Source organism: Heliangelus exortis, chromosome W, assembly GCF_036169615.1.
Source record: "Heliangelus exortis chromosome W, bHelExo1.hap1, whole genome shotgun sequence".
NCBI lineage: Eukaryota > Metazoa > Chordata > Aves > Apodiformes > Trochilidae > Heliangelus > Heliangelus exortis.
Genome location: NC_092453.1, coordinates 12,167,526 through 12,186,630, shown reverse-complemented (window position 1 = coordinate 12,186,630; position 19,105 = coordinate 12,167,526). Strand labels below are relative to the sequence as shown.

Here is a 19,105-nt window from a genome sequence, read left to right as displayed (position 1 = left end):
AGGTTGCTCAGTGCAGCACATCATGGGAGAATTTCTTGGTGGGTATTTAACTTTGCAATAACAATTTAAGGCAGTGTTGATCAGGGGAAAAAAAAAACAAAAACATCCTTAATACTGACTGACAAGAAGTGAGCTTAATGGATGCTTCCCAATGACAGATTTTCTGTTCCAAAATCCTGCATATCCCCCTACTGCCTAATTAAGAAATCCATTACAAGCCTTCAATGTTAATTTAGTTGGAGAAATCTAGCAGAGTTCTCTGAGAGATTTGGCATTGAAAGGAGCATTTGAGGCTGCTGATAGACATCTCAGAGGCACAGAATTATGCAGAGAAATCTTGCTCATCTTCAAAACTCTGCACGTTAGGCTCACGTTGCTGGAAGCTGTTGGGCTCCATCACTTCTGCAGAATATTTTCCTGAGGGAAAAGCTGTGCAGGGGGCACCTTTATTGCTGGAAATCCCAGCAACCTGTTGCTGAGAAAGAGAAATTTAAGAGGAAAGCTTTGGAAGGATGTCCCAGAGTGTCACATTTCAGCAGTCGTAGCTCAGCAGGGCTTGGCTGGTGCTGGGGAGATATGTTCCCAGTTTCTGTGCTCACCAAAATCAGGATATATTTCCATGCCCTGTGGTAACAGTTCCTTGGTTGGACTTGGTTAGCTGGGTATAATTTCCCTCCCTGTTACCATCAGTGTTTTACAACCCATGGCCTTGTCCAAAAGGATTGAAATAGCTCTGTTTCCACTCCCCTAACACAGCCATTAGAGAGGAGAAACCATCATTCTGCTGGACAACACCCCAAAACAAGGCCTAATGCTCCTCATTCCCCAGTGGCTTAAAGGCAAAATGTAATTAAAGCTTTTTCTGACTTCCAAGGCTTGAAATGACTCCGTGGTAGCAACTTTTAGGGAGTTTTTTTCCTTGACAGCAGCATTCAAACCCGAGAGCAGAATGGGTCCCCTGACATCCATCCACCAAGTTCTTTCTTGCAGCACTTGGCTGAGCAATGACTCTCCCAGGGATGGTTTTTTGTGTTGTTTTTTTTTTTTACTGTGTACGTGGTCAAATGTTTTGTCTTGAGCAGAGGAAACAGCTCCTTGTGGAAAGGAGTAGCGTCCCCAAAAACCACATCTTCATCCTTAAAAATGTTTGAGTCAGTGGGTTTGTGTTGCTTTAAGAAACGTATTTATTTTTTCATATATTTCTACATATTTATTCAAATGTCATTGTCAGAGGAAATGCTTTACTAACCCCAAACTACAAACCCCATAACATAAAACAGGCAAAAAAACCCCAACAACCACAAACCCATATCCCTTCCATCCTCCCCCTGCTTCTCCATGCCTGGTGCAAACTGTTCATGTGGGATGAGCCTTGAAAAAGCCTTTTTCTTTCAGAAAAGCCCAATGGCTTTATCAGCAATAATAAAAAAGCTCTTTTCTTTCAGAAAAGCCCAATGGCATCAGCAATAATAAGGCTTTCCCCAAGTTTGTAGTAACTTTGGATCCAAGCTGAGGCTGTTGTTGCAGGTCCCCAGCTGAGGCTGGGCTGGCACAGACTTCTCAGCCTTTCTCACAGGCTTTTTTCTTCCCAAAATGTCATTTACAAAGGAATTCCTACAAACTGTTATGATTTCCTGACGCTTCTGTTCTCTAAGTTCTCAGTTGTAGGCTTTACTCAGTGGTAAGTAATTAGAGCAGCACTCTTTAAGTTAATGCTAAGAATGAACATTTTGAATTCTTCATTCTTTTCCCCCAAATTAATTTCCTCCATAGCTGCCAAGAAATACTGTGTGGCTTCCCACAAGCACTAATGCCTTTTATTTTTATTTCTGCCCTGCAACACTGAAGATTTCTGGGATTTATGGCACCTATCAGGCTGGATTGGAGGGAAACACTTGTCCCAGCCTTTTCATGGGTGCTGCCTGCTTTTATATTTGTGGGATCTTTATTTCTTAGAGTGCCACATGGTGAATGCAGTGAGTTAGAGTTGTGATTTTCTTCTAAAAATGTGTTTTGCCATCACGGGGAGATGTGCCACCTCCCCTTTTCCAAAAAACAGGGGACTTTTAGGTGTTTGGGTTTTTTTTTGAGGGAAGGGGTTAAAATTCCCTTGCAGCACTAATGGAGGGATTTGTGTTTAATTCAGCTTACATCCTCTTCTACACTTTGGAGAAGAATGCTCCCATTGATGACTGGATCATGGAATCCATCAGTGGGGACAGACTCACCCACCAGATCATGGATCTCAACCTGGATACTGTCTACTACTTCCGAATCCAAGCTCGGAATGCCAAGGGAGTGGGACCTCTCTCTGATCCCATTTTCTTCCGGACACTCAAAGGTTTGGGATTCCTGGCTTTGGGATCTTAATAATCCCACTCATTTCCTGATTCCTCAGTGGGAGCTTTGCAAGGAATTCCTTGCCAGCCAGAGGAGCTTTTGCTGCTTGGAATGATTATTGGGAGATAAAAGGAGTTTATCCTGGAGGAGGTGATAAAAGTAAAGCACATAATGAGGGTTTTAACTAGGGTTTTAACTAGGGTTTTAACTTCAGTCAGCTGGGGGAAAGCACTTGTAACACTTTCTGCCATCAATAATGAAGCTAATTGGACCTGACTGGAGCAAGGACCCTTTTCCTTTTGGATCTGGAAGAACCTGGAACTCACGGGTAGGCAGGCAAAATCCTGATGGAAAAAAATCTCAGCCAGCTTGACTTTGGGAGGGGGGGGGAATTATTCCAGATTTTTTTCACTCTCTGCTATTAACAGCAGCCTAATTAATCCCTCCCCCTTAACAACCCCCATATTTGGAGGGGTTTTTTGGCTGCTGTTTCGATTTCAAAGGAGCAGGGAGGGATTTCTCCCTCTTCTCTCTTCCCTTCTACCTGTCAGGGTGAAGCCCCATCCTGCTCTACCCAGAAATTATTAGTTATGAAGATGTAAGCAATCTTCCCCTGAGTGGGAAGCAGGGAGCTCTGCTCCTTCTATTTGAACTGTCACTCACTGGCTTCCACAAAGGGAGGAAATTACTTTTTAATAAAGAGGTGTAATTAATGAAAAACCTCAAATGACACAGACACCCAACCTCTTCCCGGGGAGAAGCGTGGCGGATGCAGGAGCACGTTCCCTCTGCTCCTTCTCCAGAGAAAAGCTGGGGATTTGGAGAGAAAAATCACCTCTTGGCAGGAGGTAATTCAAAGTGGGCAGGGGCTGAGGCTGAGGAGTCATGGATGGAGGGAAATTAAGGAAATTCAGCCTCAAACCTGGGCTTGGAATTAACGTTCAGAGTTTTTTAAAATCAGTTCTAAGTCATTTTATTTAAATCTGTACAAAACTGAAGGAAAATGACTGCAGGGAAAGGGTTCCATCATCATTTGTTGGGTGAGAGTTTGTCTTTCAAGTGAATTGCTAATATTTTTTTTGCAGGAAGGAGGGAACCCCCCATTTTCAGGCATTTCACTGCCCTTATTCCAGTCATGTTCCCCCCAACCCTTCAGCCTGGGACTTAAAGCCTCAGCCAAGAGTTTCCAGGAAAAAAGGAAAAATTGTTGGGAACTTAGGACCACCTGCCCAGCTTTGCAGGACTGAGTTGGCCAAGTCATCTTGCACCTGAATTATTGGGCAGATCCTGGTTATTTATTCTCCTCTGCCATGAAATGGGGGGAGATGGCACACTGAGGGTGCTTCATCTCTACCAAGTAGCTGGTACCAACTTAATTTCATGCTCCCAGTTTTGTGCCAAGGAGATGAAGCCTATGAGGCTGAGTTTAAAAGGAGGCAAGGCATCAAAAAAAAAACAAAAAAAAACCCAAAAAACCCTGCAGGCTAATGAGATCTGAAAAGATACAGAGATCTAGTATGGAATTAAACCAAAAGATTAAGAGAGTTAATATCACCTATTTTGTAGTGTTTATACAAAGTAGCATAAAGCTCCTTTGGGAAATGAATTCTAGATCAGAGAGGATCAACAGATAGCAAAAAGATGAATTTCTACATTTGTTACATCTTGTAATAGCCTAATACTGAATTATTAGACATTAGAATGAATACTTAATGATATCCACCCCAAATATGTCACCTTCCATCCCATTCAGATGGGTTTGGTGACAAATCTCTCCCTACACTTGGGGTGGAAAAAGATTTTTTGCCTTCTGAATTAGGCACAAATGTTGTTCCCATCCTTGATGGTTACTCCTAGATGGGGACATGTAGCCATGTGAGCTCTGATGGCAAATCTCTGCCCTGATCTGAAGGACATTTCAACCTTGAGGAACTTAACAAACATCAAAGATCCACTAAGTCACCCCCTGTCTGGTTTCCTGGGAGGAGAAAATGGGATTGAACATCCCAAAATTTTTTAAAATTGTTTTTGTTATATACTTTTGAGGTTGTTTATTAGAATTTTTCTTACCCTTTCCTGAGTCTGGATGACTTCAGTAAATCTGAAGGCTACATGGAGGTGGAAAAGCAGCAGAGATTGGCCAAATAATACCTGGATTTTGCAGTGTGTTGTCACAGATTCCCCCTGAAGTGAAATCCCACCTCTGGCCATTATGTTATTTTTATGGCAGCTCAATTTTCAGAAATTCCTGACAGTGCAGAAGGAGTGAAATAATCTGAAGTTTATTTGCTACTACCCAGCAAAATGGGATAACTAAAAGTGAAGGAACAACCAGGAGGAATTCCTGAGGCTTTCAAATAATTTGTTAGTGAGGGTTTTTTTAGCAGAGTATTATTAATGTATTTAATAAGAAGAATAATATTCTGCTTATGGAATTGCACAGAATATTACCTTGAGAGATAAAAACTGATAGAAATTGGTAAAAATGTTGCCTGTTGATGCACCTATAGACAGAGATGGAGCAAGAATAAACCACTGCCTCAGATTTGTTTTGAAATGGAGAGAGGGAGGGAGGAGAAGGTCTGGGCTGAGCTTCAGGGCCTCCTCAGACACTTGATATTTTAATATCTAATATTCTAATATTAGAATTAATATTTCCTGTGCCAGGAAACCCCCACCCCTGGGGATTTCTGCAGGACACCCCCTTTCAATTGCCCACTGGGCCATTTGTCAGAGCTCTGCAATCTCAGATGCTGCTGCTCCCCCTCTCCATCCCCCCCTTTTTCCTTGCAGGGCTGGTGTGGGGCAGCATTTCTAGCACTGCAGTGCCCTCTAATGCTGCCTTCCTGAGATGGTTCACCACTACAGCCCAGTTCAGAACCAGCACCAACCATTAAACCCTCCCAGGTACCCCCCAGAGCCCAGCAATCCATCCTCATGGGCTTTGCCTTCTCCATTGCCTGGAAAAAAAGGAGCAAAATGGGAGCAGGGCAGCATCAGGAGGTACCAGCTGAGAGTTTTGTGATTTTATTGATGGTTTTTTTCCTAAGGGAAAAGGGGGATAACCCAGTGGGAAGCTCAGGCTCCTAGATTCCTAGAAAGTTCAAGGCAATGAGCTCCATCCACCCCTTTTTTCAGAAGTCTGAGGAGGGAAAAAAAATGAATTTAAGTTTTGGGGGTCATAGATATGGCTGTAAATTGGAATTGATTCAGCACCTCCACTCATCCTGAGTGTGATCCCATCATCTCCAGGAGGTTTTGGGGGGATTTTAGCAGATTTTAGCAGGCTCTGCACCTGCAGCTTGTTTGACTTCCAGCTTCAGGTACCAACTCATTCTGTTTTTTCCCCTCCCCACTTTCCTGGCCTTGAGTTTTTTGGAAAATTTCTCAAGCAGAGGGCTGCTTAATGCTCTCCCCCAGCTACTTAGGAAGATGAGGGAAGTTTAATTCCCTCAGCCATCTCAGAAAGAGTCAAGAAGCTGGCAAGCTTTTAATATATCTCTTGACTTTGGAAGTCTTGTCTGGTGCAATCTTTTTGGGGTTATTATGCAAAAACATGTAAATAGTTTTAATCCCCTTTGTAAAAAGCTGCAATAATGATAATATATGTCAGGCTGAGTGTTCAGCTTGGAGGTGATTTGGCTGCAATTATTCAAAGCAGTAATGTGTGCGTGTGTCTCTCTCTCTTTTCCCCTTCTTAATTAAAAAAAAAAAAAATCAGAATGAAAAAATGTTGCTGCAAAGGTTTCAGATTAGGTAGAATGTGGTGAAAATATTGGATGCAAGGCCTGGAGTTCAACTTAGGATAGTTTGGACTATCCTAAGTCCAAATCCATCCATGGATTGGAATGATGCTCTTAGCCCTGTGGTTTGGTTTCAGGTGGAGAGGTGGGATGGGTCTTCTGGGGACTCCAGCTTGGGGTCTTTCTGGGTCCCTTCTGTCTTGGGATCCTTCTGGGTCCCTTCTGACTTTGGGATCCTTCTGGCTCCCTTCTGTCTTGGGATCCTTCTGGCTCCCTTCTGACTTTGGGGTCCTTCTGGCTCCCTTCTGACTTTGGGATCCTTCTGACTTGGGATCCTTCTGGGTCCCTTCTGACTTTGGGATCCTTCTGGGTCCCTTCTGACTTGGGTCCCTTCTGGCTCCCTTCTGGCTTGGGATCTTTCTAGCTCCCTTCTGACTTTGGGATCCTTCTCGGTCCCTTCTGACTTGGGATCCTTCTGGCTCCCTCCTGACTTTGGGATCCTTCTGGCTTGGGATCCTTCTGGCTCCCTCCTGACTTTGGGATCCTTCTGGATCCCTCCTGACTTTGGGATCCTTCTGAGTCCCTTCTGACTTTGGGATCCTCCTGGGTCTCTTCCAACTCCTATCCTGCCATTCCCTGCTTCTCACTTCTCCAGGATGTCCCTGAAAAAAAGGGAATGGTCGATGTCCTCCTGCCCCCCCCCCCCCCCCTCCCCACCCCGAGGCCACAGTTGATGGGCACTGTCCCCTTTCTGGCCAGCCTCTAATCCCAGTGTCTCTTTCTTGCAGTGGAACACCCTGACAAGATGGCAAATGACCAAGGTATGGTGCTTTTCATGTCACCTTTGCTTTTGGGACCCTGGGTTTGCGTGGGGTGGGGGGGTCCATGCTGGGAGGGGACCTCAGACCTGATGAGGAAGGGGCTGGAACATTTAGGAATCCTCTCCCTAAAGTTCTGCTCAGCTGCTGCTTTGCTAGGGAGGATGGGAGTTTTCAGGAGTGGGAATTGTTTTGTCTCTTTTCTGAAGGAGCAATTAAAATACCAAGCTGCTTTGGAGGAAATAAATTTGGAGGCTCTCTGCTGCACTCCTGAAGAATTCACCTGAAGTATAATTAAGCTCAGCATCATTGCCAGGCTCCTTTCCCACCCTTCCGTGGGGTAGGGAATAAAAGTTCAAAAGTCTGAGTGTGATAAATGATAAATCATCTTTTTTTTGGCAACAGCAGCTGTTTAGCCAAGTTTAGTCAACTTTTCAAGGCATTATCATTAATGTTTCCCAAATCTGAAGTCTGATCAATCACAGCTCCCATCTCCTTTTGCATTCTTAGGAAGGCTGTTGGTAGGATTTTTTTATTATTATTTTATTTACTTTAAACCTATTTACTTTAAACCTATTTATTCCTCAGTATTTATTTGATTTGCAGTGAGGGCATTGTACATTTCTGTGTCTTACCACAGACAGTAAGAAAACCCAGGCTGGGTCTTGGGAGGTTTATTTGGAATTGAACTCTCACTTCCCTCTGATTTAAAAGGCAAAGGGAGGTGTAAACCTCAACCCTTTGATTTCTCTTAACACTGCAGTGAATTGAGTTACCCTGCAATGATCCCAGGGAGGACAAGAAAGTGATGTTTAGAAGATCAAAGTCAACTCCAGGACCTTTCATGGGTTTCCCTTCAGCCTGGAGCATCCCTGGAAATTACCAGGAGCCTATTTCTTCACCAGGATTTTGCTTTGTGCTACAAGGGAGAGAAACCCCCAGCCAGGTTTAGAAATTCATCCTCTGTGATATTCCAGCATGTGATTTCTTGAAAGAAGTAGAACTGCAGAAATTATAAAATTAAAAGCTGCTTGTGCTCAGGATGATTTTTTTTTTTTTTTTTTTTCCCACAGAACACACAAATTGCAAATGTCAGCTTCCAATGTCTAAAAAGAATTTTTAAAGGGTAAAAGTGGTGGGTTAAAAAGAAGCCTGAAAGTAAATTGTCAGGATCTTTTTCTCAGATTTGCATTTAAAACATTTTTCAAACCTAGGAGAGGCTTCAGCTTGTTAGGTAAGGCTGAAAAAGTTCAGCTTGCAAAAAGAAAAAGGGGGAAAAAAAGGCTGGATGGAAGCTTTGTCCTTTAGTTCTTCCCTGAGCTCCTTGCTATGCTTTTCCTCACTCTGGAAAAATGATTTGTGTTATTAGGAGAGAAATATTGGCTTTTCCTGGGCAGCTGGAATACTCTGCATTCTGGTTCTTTTCTGCATCTTCCTTAGGCTTGTTGGTACCTCACTTGAATTCCCATTTTTTTGTGTCCTCGGTGATGGATCCCATGAAATCTCAGGGCTTCACTCTGCACTGCCCTGATCTTTGGACACCTCAGTTAAAGACAAAAAGACATTAATCTACTCCAAGCAGAAGCACTAAAACAAACCAAATCCAACTTTCTAAAAGCTGATTTACCTTAGAAACCACCTGAGTTAATTCTTTAATCATCCTGAAGGAATTCCTACAGTGGGAAGTTTGTAAATCACTCTGGGATTTGGCCACAAATGGAATTCTGGTTGACTTGACATGGATTAACTCTGGGAGGGCATCAGTCTCTGATGCTGGCTCCTGGTTCCCAAATTCAGGAAGGAAAATTCCCTTCTGTCAGAGCAATTTGGAAGGTGTGGCTTGGATTTGACCAGAAACCCTGAGGTTTTAGAGGTGGGAAAGCTTGGAGATCCCTGGTCAGTTCAAAAGGGATGGAAAAAGGTGGCAAAAAAGGGAGGTGGAGAGGAAAATTTGGGGAGATCTTTGAAGGTCTTGACCTTTAGGGTTTCTTGGTCAGAGGAAATGTTCTCCCCATCAAATCAACTCCTTGGGACCAACTGCTGGAAGAAGTGACTACCCCTGAGAAGAGGATGGAGGTAGGAGGTACCTCACCCCCATGACTTCATTCCTGCCCAGTTTGGGTCCAGCGAATGAGGAATTCTGGTCCAGAGAATTGATGGAATGCAAACAACCCTCCCAGGGTGCTGGAATTGGAAGGGTAAAAAGAGGAGCAGTGATGTCTGGAGCAGCAAATCACCCATTTCCCAAGTCCTTAAATCTCAAGTGGGTGCCATAAAAACGTCAGCTTCTTCCCAGCTTTTGGGTTTGCAGCTGGTGGAGCTGAGAGGATGGAAAAGCACTGAAAATGGGAATGGAAAAGGAAGAATAAAATTACAAGTTTGGATGCTGAAGAGAGAAGTTTTGTCACAAACCTTGGGGAGGTGGCCAGATGAGCTGTGGTGGAGGCTTCCTGGAGTCTTGAAAATTCTGATTTTCATCAAACCCAGGCAAAGAAGAGATGAATTTGCTGGGGTTTATCTTTCCATGGCTTTTATTTGATAAAACAATTAAATCCTTTAGTTTGTGGTTTGTCAATATAGGATTTGTCACCAGCTCTGTGGTGCCATCATCTTTGGAAAAGCCAAAAAAAAAGCTGATTTTTGCCTTTGGATTGCAAATGTTTTTTACCATCCTCTGTAAATTTTGCTAAAAGGAAAGATGAGCAATTTGGAAGGAATATTTCTCTGTATTTCAGGGATTTGCAACACAGTTTGGTTGCTCAATTGGTTTCTCAAAACCTTCCTCCCATGAAATGGGTCATAAAACCCATCCATATATCACTATGGAAAACTCTTACCTATGGAAAAAGTGTCATTTTTTTTGTTATTATTGGTTTTTTTGGTTTTTTGTAATATGGCATCAGGCATTTTAAACCATAAACTGGATCTTTACAGTTCAGATTTAACCTTTACTGCCACACTGAGATGTCTCCTCTCCTGATGCCTGGGTTTCCCCCCCCCCCAAAAATATGGAGAAGATCAGCAGAGACAAAAATCCCCAGCTTTTCTTTCCAGATCCCAAGGAAAACAGTGGTCTGAATTGCTCTGCATCCAAGCCAGAGGCACACAGGTGCTTTTCCAGGTGGATTTTGGTTCTCCTAAACAGGGAATGAACACCAGGTGCTTGACCCCAAATTGGCAATTTTACACCTCAGGAATAAATAGCCCCCCACTTGCTTCAGCTTCCAGAGGAAGAGCAAAGCCCAGTCCAATCCCAGCTTGGAATTTGGATTTCTGCACTTTTTCCATGTTGGATCATTGCCATTGGGATGCTGCTTGCCCAGCTGTTCCTCTGCTGCTTTTCCTGCAGGAAAAAGGCTGCTGGTACCTCTCCAGCCCAATATTCCCTCCAAACCAGTCACATCATCTCATCCTGTGCCTCCAGAAAGCACTGAGTTGGCCTTTTGTGGGTTTTTTCTTTTTTTTTTACATTACAGCTTTGGATGGCTCTGAGTGCAGCCTCTGAGCATTGCAAGGCTGAGCAGTTGAGGTCTTTTTTTGAAGAGCTGCATCCCCAACAAACCAATTCCTGAAAGGAACCTCCAGGAAGGCTGGAGAGGGATTTTTCCAGCCATAGGACAAAGGGAAATGGTTGGAAACTGCAGGAGAAGAGGTTCAGCCTGGATATAGGAAGAAGTTCTTCAACAGGAGACTCTGGAACAGATCCCAGAGAAGCTGTGGATGCCCTTTCCCTGGAGATGTCCAAAGCCAGGTTGGATGAGGGCTTTAATTTTTATTTTAGAGCAAATTGAAATGGTTTTTTTTTTCCTCTAATGGCACCTGGGATGCAGTGGTGGGAAAAGGATTTGGTTTTTTTCAGACACTTGAGTCACTGAAAGCTTTGAAAGACAGACCTGGGGGGAAAAGAGAAGTTAAATGGAGAAGGGAGAATTGATAGGCAGGTTCCTAGAGATGCAGATTTTGGTGCCTCTGAAATTTATGGTAATGCAATTCATTTTGAAAAAGAGGAAAATCAAGTTTCAAGGCTGTTTAACCTCCATGAAATAGGCAGTCCTCAAAGAAACAACCTGATTAGGCAAGGTGTTGCCATGGTTTATTCCTAGAAATGGAATAATATGAAGGAAAAAAAGCTCTGGGAGAAGTTGAACTCTGCTGTCTGAACCCAAAAAAAAATCCCAAATAAGATCTGGTGGCTGCTGAGTAATGTTCACTTTTTGGAGAACACTGAGGGTTTGCACCTAAGGTTGGTGGGACAGGAGTTTGGGAACAGATAAAAATGATGGTGAGCACAGTGCCAACAGCCAAGTGTAGGAAAGACACTGAAGATGAAGTGGAAACATGTTGTTTAGTTTGGGGTTTTTTTATTTTATGAGATTATTCTAAAAGTAGCCAAAACCTGAGGCCTCGGAGCTAAGGGAAGTGAGAGCCTGGAGGTAGCAATGGTCTTGGAAATAAATTTTCTTGAAGGGAAATTCAGCCTAAACTGTTGCCAAGTGAAAGGTAGGGATGGAAATGATTGCTGGAGGTGTGTGGGATGGAGCAGAGCACTCAGGGAATCCTGAGAGATTTAGATCCTACCTATTCTCTAATGCATGAAACCTTCCAGTGCATCAGAGATTTAATCCCCATCACCAAAGTGCTTGGATTTCCATCCTTATCCACATATGAAATAATATTTGTGTGTTTTAACAGCAGGACAGAGCTGAATTCCCCCAAATTCCATCTTGGCTTGCCCTGACAAAGAGGTTGAAGACCTCTTGGTGAGGAGTTCTTTGCGTTCCTGTCTCTTATCAGAAGTTGGGATTTTTGAGTTACTCTCAGTGAGTAAAACTGGAAAATTCTGCTGCCTTGGGCTGGTTTACAAAACTTTAGTGTAGTAGAAACATTTTTAGGCCAAGAACCCCCAAGGATTGGATGCTGTAGCCCAAACCCTGCTTGGAGCCATCCCAAAGAAATGGCATCACCATATTGGGGCCAGAAGGGAGCTGGGCAGCAGATGACATAAGTCTGCAATCAAAACCTTGTGTATAAAGCCTTGAAAAGTGTTCTTAAATCATCTAAAAAGCACCAAACTTAAGAGCCAGGGATGCAGAGTTAGTATTTGAAGTCTTCAATACACTGAATTTTTTTTTCCTGATGTTTTAGGCTCTCACTAAGGTGTTTCAGTGTGGACTTTATATAAAAAAAGAATTAACCCTGCCCATTCTCCCACTGGGACCCCCATTTTTTCTGAGCATTATAGAACTCTGGGGTCACACCATATTTGCAGGCTGAGGTGCAGCCTTCAGAGTGTCAGAATTACAATAATCCTTACAATTTCTCTCTATTTTCAGCTGCTTTTCCAGCCAAACATTTTGCAACCTTGCTTTCTCAGGATCAAATTGTTGTAGCTGTGCAATTAGGCTGATTGAGAAGATGATTACCTTGAAGTCTGAGCTGATGAGAATCAGCATCCAGTTATTTAGGGCCATTCATCACCAAATATTTTTTTTTTCCAAGCTGGGAGGCAAAGTTATGCACAGGAAGATTTTTTGGCAAGCTCCAGAAATGGGAGATGGAGGGCACAGCAGCAACAACTGGAGGAAAAGGAGAAAATGTGGGGTTTTTTTTGCTAATTTGCCCCAAGATCCAATATAGACAGTGATGGTTTGGTGTAGAAATGATCTGGAATAATTCCTGGTAATTCCCTGCCATGCAGAAAATTCTCAGACTTTTTCCATTATCATTTCACCAACCCAAAAACTTCCTCAGGAACTGTTTGGTACCTAAAAAAAAAAGATTCTTCTGGAGGGGGTGTTGATGAGCTGGGAGGATATCTCAGGGGAAGATGTCCCCTTGTCCCCAGCTCAACCCAGGCCACTTGGGAAGGTTGCTTTGATTTAAATTTTTAAAAAAATGCGATGGCCACACCTGGGGCTTTGCTTCAGTGCAGTATTAGCCATGCCAAGAGCAGGGCTTGGTTTTTACCAGAAAAGCAGCTTTTAGCCCAAACTATTTCTGCACAATCCCACAATTTTAGAGATGTGGAGGAGCTGGGCAGGACTTTCCCAACCTTTGTGATTCTCCTTTTCTTCCATGTGAGGGAGCAGAGCAGAAATGTGGCCAAAACCATCATGGCCCAAAGCTGATAAATAGGAGAAAATAAAAGACGACCTCAATTTTTACTATTTTATTTCCACCTGTTTTAATTTGGAATTAAATTTATTTAATTTCCAAATGGGAAATTTATTTAAATTTTTAATTTAAAATATTTTAATTTCCAAATGTTGCCTCAACATGTTGGGACTAATAACAAAATCCCTTCTTTTTTTCCTTTATTTTGTTTTTTATATATATTTGAGTTAGAAGCAACCTTTCAGTAAAGAAAATAAATTAAATAAAGCTTATTTAATAGCAGTGAGAAGTCATTAAGCAGCTGCCTGGTCCCTTCCCATCACCAGGAGAGGGGGCACAGCTGGATGCTGCCAGCCCACCTCTGCTCCTCACATCTGGAGGAGGGAAATAATAGAAGAGAACAAGGCAAGGACTGAAATTCAGCCCCATGGGATGAATCTCCTCACCCTGTTGGATGGTTTAAAGGTTGAGTTGAGAGGTTTGAGGTGTCAGACCCTTTTCTGATGGATTTCTCTGCCCCGCAGGTCGCCACGGGGATGGTTCCTTTTGGCCAGTGGACACCAACCTGATTGACAGGAGCAGTCTGAATGGTAACTACAGGCTCCAGACAACCCTGTTTCATCATTCAGTGCACTTTGGGTGATATTTCCCTACTTTTCTTCTCTTTATTGATGATTATATTCTCTTTATTCTTCTCTTTATCCTTTCTCTCATGGCTTGGAGGCCACCCCCTTGTCCACAGGTCTCCTGCTTGCTGTTTTTTTAGGGTGAAAGTTTTCTCAGCTGTTGAAAATCCCATCAATCGTGCAAAATAAATATTAAAAAGCATTTATTTCCCACAAGGGTTGCCCCTGGAGGGATTTTAAAGCCCTGGAGATGTGGTGCTGAGGGCCATGGGGCAGTGGTGGCCTTGGCAGTGCTGGGTTAAGGGTTGGACTGGGTGATCTTCAAGGTCTTTTCCAACCAAAATACATCTTAAAAAACATTATAAAATGAGTTTCACATTGCTGCATTTCAATTTAAGCTTTCTGCAGAAAACACCCTGTTTAAAGTTTTATTCTTATTAATTATTCCTGCCCTAAAATAGAAAGCAATGAGAGAGAACCCTGTGGATTAACCAGAATTAGCTGAACTTAATTGTTGCCAGCTGGGGGGTGTGAGAAGAACTCCTTCTTCCTGCCCCCATCTCTGGTACCTAACAAAGCATCCTCATCTCATGTTCTTGGATGAAAGAACAGAGAAAGTTCCCTCCAATGAGGTATTGAGGGAGCTTTGCAAGTACAAAATAATTACAAGGCCCAGAGCTGATTAACTCACACTGATTATTTCCCTCAGGCAAGACAAGGAGGGAATGCAGAATTTCTGGGACTTTTTTTTTTTTTCCTCTTCTACTTCCCTGCAGCCAGCACAACCCTGTTTTCTCCTGCTCTTGGTACTATTTCATCATAAATATTTAAAAAGGGACTTTGGGGAAGTTAAAAGAGTTTCTGGTAGAAAGAACAGGGGGAGAAAACCTGTCATGCTTGTTTTATGTGGGATATTTTTTCAATGCCTTTTACTCAGCCTGGAGAGCAAACCCCAGAAACTTTAGGATTTTTGAACTAGGCTGCTGTAAGGCTGAAATATGACCCTTGTGGCTGCTGATCTTACTCAGTTGCCTGAAAAAGCTGTGAGAAAAGGGAAAGTTATTGAAATCGAGTAATTAGTTAAGTGAAGAAAGAATATTGCTAGGTCAGATAAATCAAGGCAGGATTATTTAATTTAAATTCCATTTATTCCTCCCTAAAACTATTGTTTGGCATAATTTCTCCTTTTTCCTTTCATGTTCAGGCAAAATGACAGCCCAGACAAATATCCTTTCATTTCTACAGCTGAGGATGCTGCCAGATGAGTTATTTTCCTGGTGATATCTTGGGCATGCTCAAGCCCAGCTTTTCCTTTTAATCCCATTGCATCCACTATTTAGGGTTTTTCCCAGCTTTGGAGCAAAAATATTTAGGGTTTTGTGAGGGTCTAATCTTCCAGGATGCCTACAAGCAGAGAGAGCAGCAGGATTGCTGCATGCACATTATGTATGGCCTAAGGTTGTGGGGGGCATTATCCAACAAAAGAATAAAAATAGAAACTGTGTCATTCCCAGGGCAAAAAGGGGAAAATAGTTGAGGGCTGTTTGAGTGGGATTTGGCCCCAGAAGTTTTCTGCTGAGCTCAGCAATAAATGGCACAGAATGAGGTGTGTGGGCTGGCTGCAGAACTGACCAGTGAAGCCAGGGTTCAGGTTGGCTGATATTTAAGATATGGATTTGCTTGTAAATACTGAGAAAGCCCATGCAGGCCATAAAAAAAAAAAATCCATAGTCCTTGTATTGCCAGTTTCAGCTGATAGCAGCAAAACTGAGGTTTTAGGTTATTAACCAGGTTATTAACACCCAAAAAAACCCCCCAAAAAAACTGTGCAAAAAAAACCCCGTGCAAAGTGGTTACTACTAAATATTTTTCTGTTAAATATTTTTATGTTTTCTGTCCTGATGTAGCCAAGACATGGGTGCTTCTTGCAGAAGGTGCCGAGCGCATCCATCCCGGTGCTGACCCATCCCCTCCTTGTCTTTCCTTTTTCCAGAGCCTCCCATTGGGCAGATGCACCCTCCCCATGGCAGTGTCACCCCCCAGAAGAACAGCAACCTCCTGGTCATCCTGGTGGGCACAGTTGGGGTGATCACAGTGGTGGTGGTGGTGGTGGTGGCCGTGGTCTGCACCCAGCGTTCCTCGGAGCAGGAGAGGAAGTAAGTCCTGGATCCAGGGAAAAGGGGGAGAAGGTAGGGATCTTCTCAGCTTCCAGCTCGATAAAAGGGAAGTGGAAGGGTTTAAGACTGGCCCAGAAATACAACCAAATCACAGATCCTCTCTGTTAATATCCCTCCCCTCCCTGATAAAGGAAAGAGAGAGAATAAAGGAGACTGATGGGTTGGGAACTAAACTACACAGCTTTAATGAAACAGGAATGATAAATAGGAAAAATCACTAAATCTATACAAATAGACAGAAAAATTGATCCCACATTCCTTCCCCTTTACCTCAATAACTCTCACGTCACCACGAAAGTCCAGGCTGGAATCCTGGGAGCAGTTGGGAGCTGGAGGCAGGAACACACAGATTCAGGCTGGGATGGATCAGGAGCACAAGCAGAGGAAGGGATGGAATCCTCCCAGGATGCTGAAGCAAACAGGGACAGGAGAAGGGGAAGCAGGAAGGGGTTTGACCCTGGTGATCCCTCAAATTTATACTGGGATGAGGTGGATGGGATGGAATACTCTGTTTGGGCAATTTTGGTCATTTCTCTTGGCTGTTCCTCCCCAAAGGAGGGTTTCAGGTGTGGCCTTTTTACTCCTTTTCTCGTTTTGGAGGGCAAAATGTTCCTCAGAGCTGAGCAGTGTCCTTGTTCTGCATCCCAGTCTCTGGCTGTAACTATAACCATGGAGAGGGATCAGTCCCAGCAGCAGACACTGTCTGAAAAACTTGCTGTTAATTCCAAGAGACTGAGCTGAAAGCAAAAGTCCAAGACAGAAAATCACCTTTCTCCTGGCCCAAACCAGGACAGGAAGCTTCATAGCTTGCCCATGGGAATGATAAATATTTGCATGGGCATAGATTTTGCATGTGCATAGAATCCCGGAGTGGTTTGGGTTGTAAGGGACCTCAAAGCTCCTTCATTCCCACCCCCTTTCCATGGGCAGGGACACCTCCCACCAGCCCAGGTTGCTCCAAGCCCCATCCAACCTGACCTGAGACACTGCCAGGGATGGGGCAGCCACAGCTTCTCTGGGAAACCTGGCACAGGGGCTCAGCACCCTCACATTCAACAATTTCTTCCCAAGATCTCATCTCAGTCTCCCCTCTTTCAGTTTAGTCATTCCCCCTCATCCTATAACTCCATGCCCTTGTCAGAAGTCCAACTTTCTAATCCCCATGTCCAAAATCTACTCAGTTTCACAGATTTTATTTCAGGAGTCATTTTTGCCTTTTAAAAAAAATAATAATAATAGAGTCACAGAGTGGTTTAGGTTGGAAGAAACCTTAAAGTTAATCCAATTCCAACCCCTTTTCCATGGGCAGGGACACCTCCCACCAGCCCAGGTTGCTCCAAGCCACATCCAACCTTCAACATTTCCAGGGATGGGCCAGCCACAGCTTCTCTGAGAAACCTGGCACAGGGGCTCACATTTCCACATTTATTTCTAAAAATGCTTTAAAAAAGGGTGGCACAGGGTCAGAGGACAAGAAAAGTTCCAAATTTACTGAAATCGTCTTTGGGCAGGTCAAGCCTAGGCAGGAATTTTTCACAGGCAGAGGGGTAAGTGTTTTTTCTTTGAATATTTTAAAATTTTTCAAGAGGAATGCTCTCATTTGCCAAAGTAAGGGCCCGTGCTTTTAGGAGTGCTGGGCTAGTTGAATGATGAACTGATTTGAAAATCTGCTGCTATTGTGAGTCAGCACCCAAAAATCAGGTCATCTTCTTCTGGAGGCAATGGGAATTCTTCTGATGAGTAGAGTTGGGTTAATCAAGGCTGAAGCTCTTTTGACTTTGCAAGGGGAAAAGAAATCACAAGAATGAGGAAAAAAAAAAAAAAAAGTGATTTATCCAGAATTAGGTGTCCAAATTAAATAACCAAGTTTGGGTCACCTTGACCTCTTCTGAGCTTTCATCAGAAGGTTGGCCACTTGGCAATGTGTTCTGCTGTCCACTGATTAAAAAATCTAAAGCTGTTTGGATTTGCTGTTTAACTTTTATATTCTGGGCAGGTGAATCTCATCTGAGTTGCCCCAAACAAAGTCTTAGTGGAGTGGAAAAAAATAAAAATAAAAAATCAGGCAATAATAATTAAACAACAGAACATAAATTTAGCTCGAGAGGTAAAATCCTGGGCAAAGTAATATTAAAAGGAAAAAAAAAAAAAGCTCAGGCAAATTTAAGTCTTCTAGAAGAAGAAGGATGTGTCAGTTTACATTCGGAAAAGCCCAGAGGAGGAATTAACAGAAGTGTAATCAACTCCAAACTAAAGGGAATGAGTTGGCAGCCACCAAAAGCCTCCAGTAAAGATGCTCCTGGGTTCTGCACAGGCTGAGGTTGTTCATCCAGAGAGGAGCAAGGTGGTAGGAGGGGCAGGTGTTGGTTTCAGCTTTTCAGGATTGGCTGGAAATGAAATTTCAGACTGAAATAATTTATTTTTTTTTCACCCGTAGACAGTGAGAGGGGAATTTTCTGCAGGCAGAATCATTTTGTGTTCTTTTTTTTATTTTTTAGACAGAACCCCTGTGTATTGAATTCCTTTTGCTCCAGCCCAAAAGGCAAAGTACACATTTTTGCCAGGTTAAAATGAGGAAAAAAAAGACTATAAAATACTAACTAAGGATAATATAGGTTAAGGAATGTTCCCATTTATTGCTGAGCATCATGACAGCAGTGCAGGAGGCTCAGGGCTCATGAGGGAGGTGGTTACATCTTACAGGGCTGTTACTCTTGCTTCCCTCCTCCATCAGAAGACATCCAATCAGACCAGGACTGGATGATTACCCAGGATTTGGGATTTTTTTTCCCCAAGGAAAAACTTTTAACAGGAGAAGAGTTTTATTTCTGAGCTCTTCAGCTGGCGACAGCTTCAGTTGTTGTTAAAAACAGAAATTAGGCTGAGTTTTTATAACCTGAAGTGTGTTCAGATGCAAATGATGGCAACAAAGAGGGGTCTCACCCTGGAGTAATTATTTTGTGTAGCATGAGTATGGTGTTAGGAACTACGTGTTGCTGGATACCATCTGGAACCACTGCCCAGGCAGCATTGTGCTGGAAACTGTAGAAATAAGCACCAAAACTTGAATTATTTATTTTGATTTTATTAATAAGCATCAAGACTTTATTTATTTTGCAAGTACATCTGAAGTTCTGCTGTTGTTATTCAGGATTGCTATAAATAAATATATATATAATAAATATATAAATAATAAATAAATATTTGAAGGGCAGAGCTGACCTGATGGTTTTATAGCCATCCTTAGGATAAAAATTTGTATTGTTATTTCATATTGTAAAATAATG

General features: G+C 42.8%; 2 protein-coding genes across 2 annotated transcripts in view; both read left to right on the top strand.

The window, feature by feature from the left end:
• The window catches only part of LOC139789247 (netrin receptor DCC-like), a 97,084-nt gene extending 91,847 nt beyond the window's left edge, over window positions 1-5,237 (top strand). Inside the window, exons 14-15 of the mRNA XM_071729748.1 lie at window positions 2,147-2,341; window positions 5,134-5,237. Coding sequence (XP_071585849.1) covers window positions 2,147-2,341; window positions 5,134-5,237 — 299 coding nt within the window. The remainder of the gene's footprint in view (window positions 1-2,146; window positions 2,342-5,133) is intronic.
• A 1,651-nt stretch (window positions 5,238-6,888) lies between these two features.
• Window positions 6,889-19,105, top strand: part of LOC139789246 (netrin receptor DCC-like) — a 35,140-nt gene continuing 22,923 nt past the window's right edge. Inside the window, exons 1-3 of the mRNA XM_071729746.1 lie at window positions 6,889-6,904; window positions 13,540-13,605; window positions 15,635-15,797. Coding sequence (XP_071585847.1) covers window positions 6,889-6,904; window positions 13,540-13,605; window positions 15,635-15,797 — 245 coding nt within the window. The remainder of the gene's footprint in view (window positions 6,905-13,539; window positions 13,606-15,634; window positions 15,798-19,105) is intronic.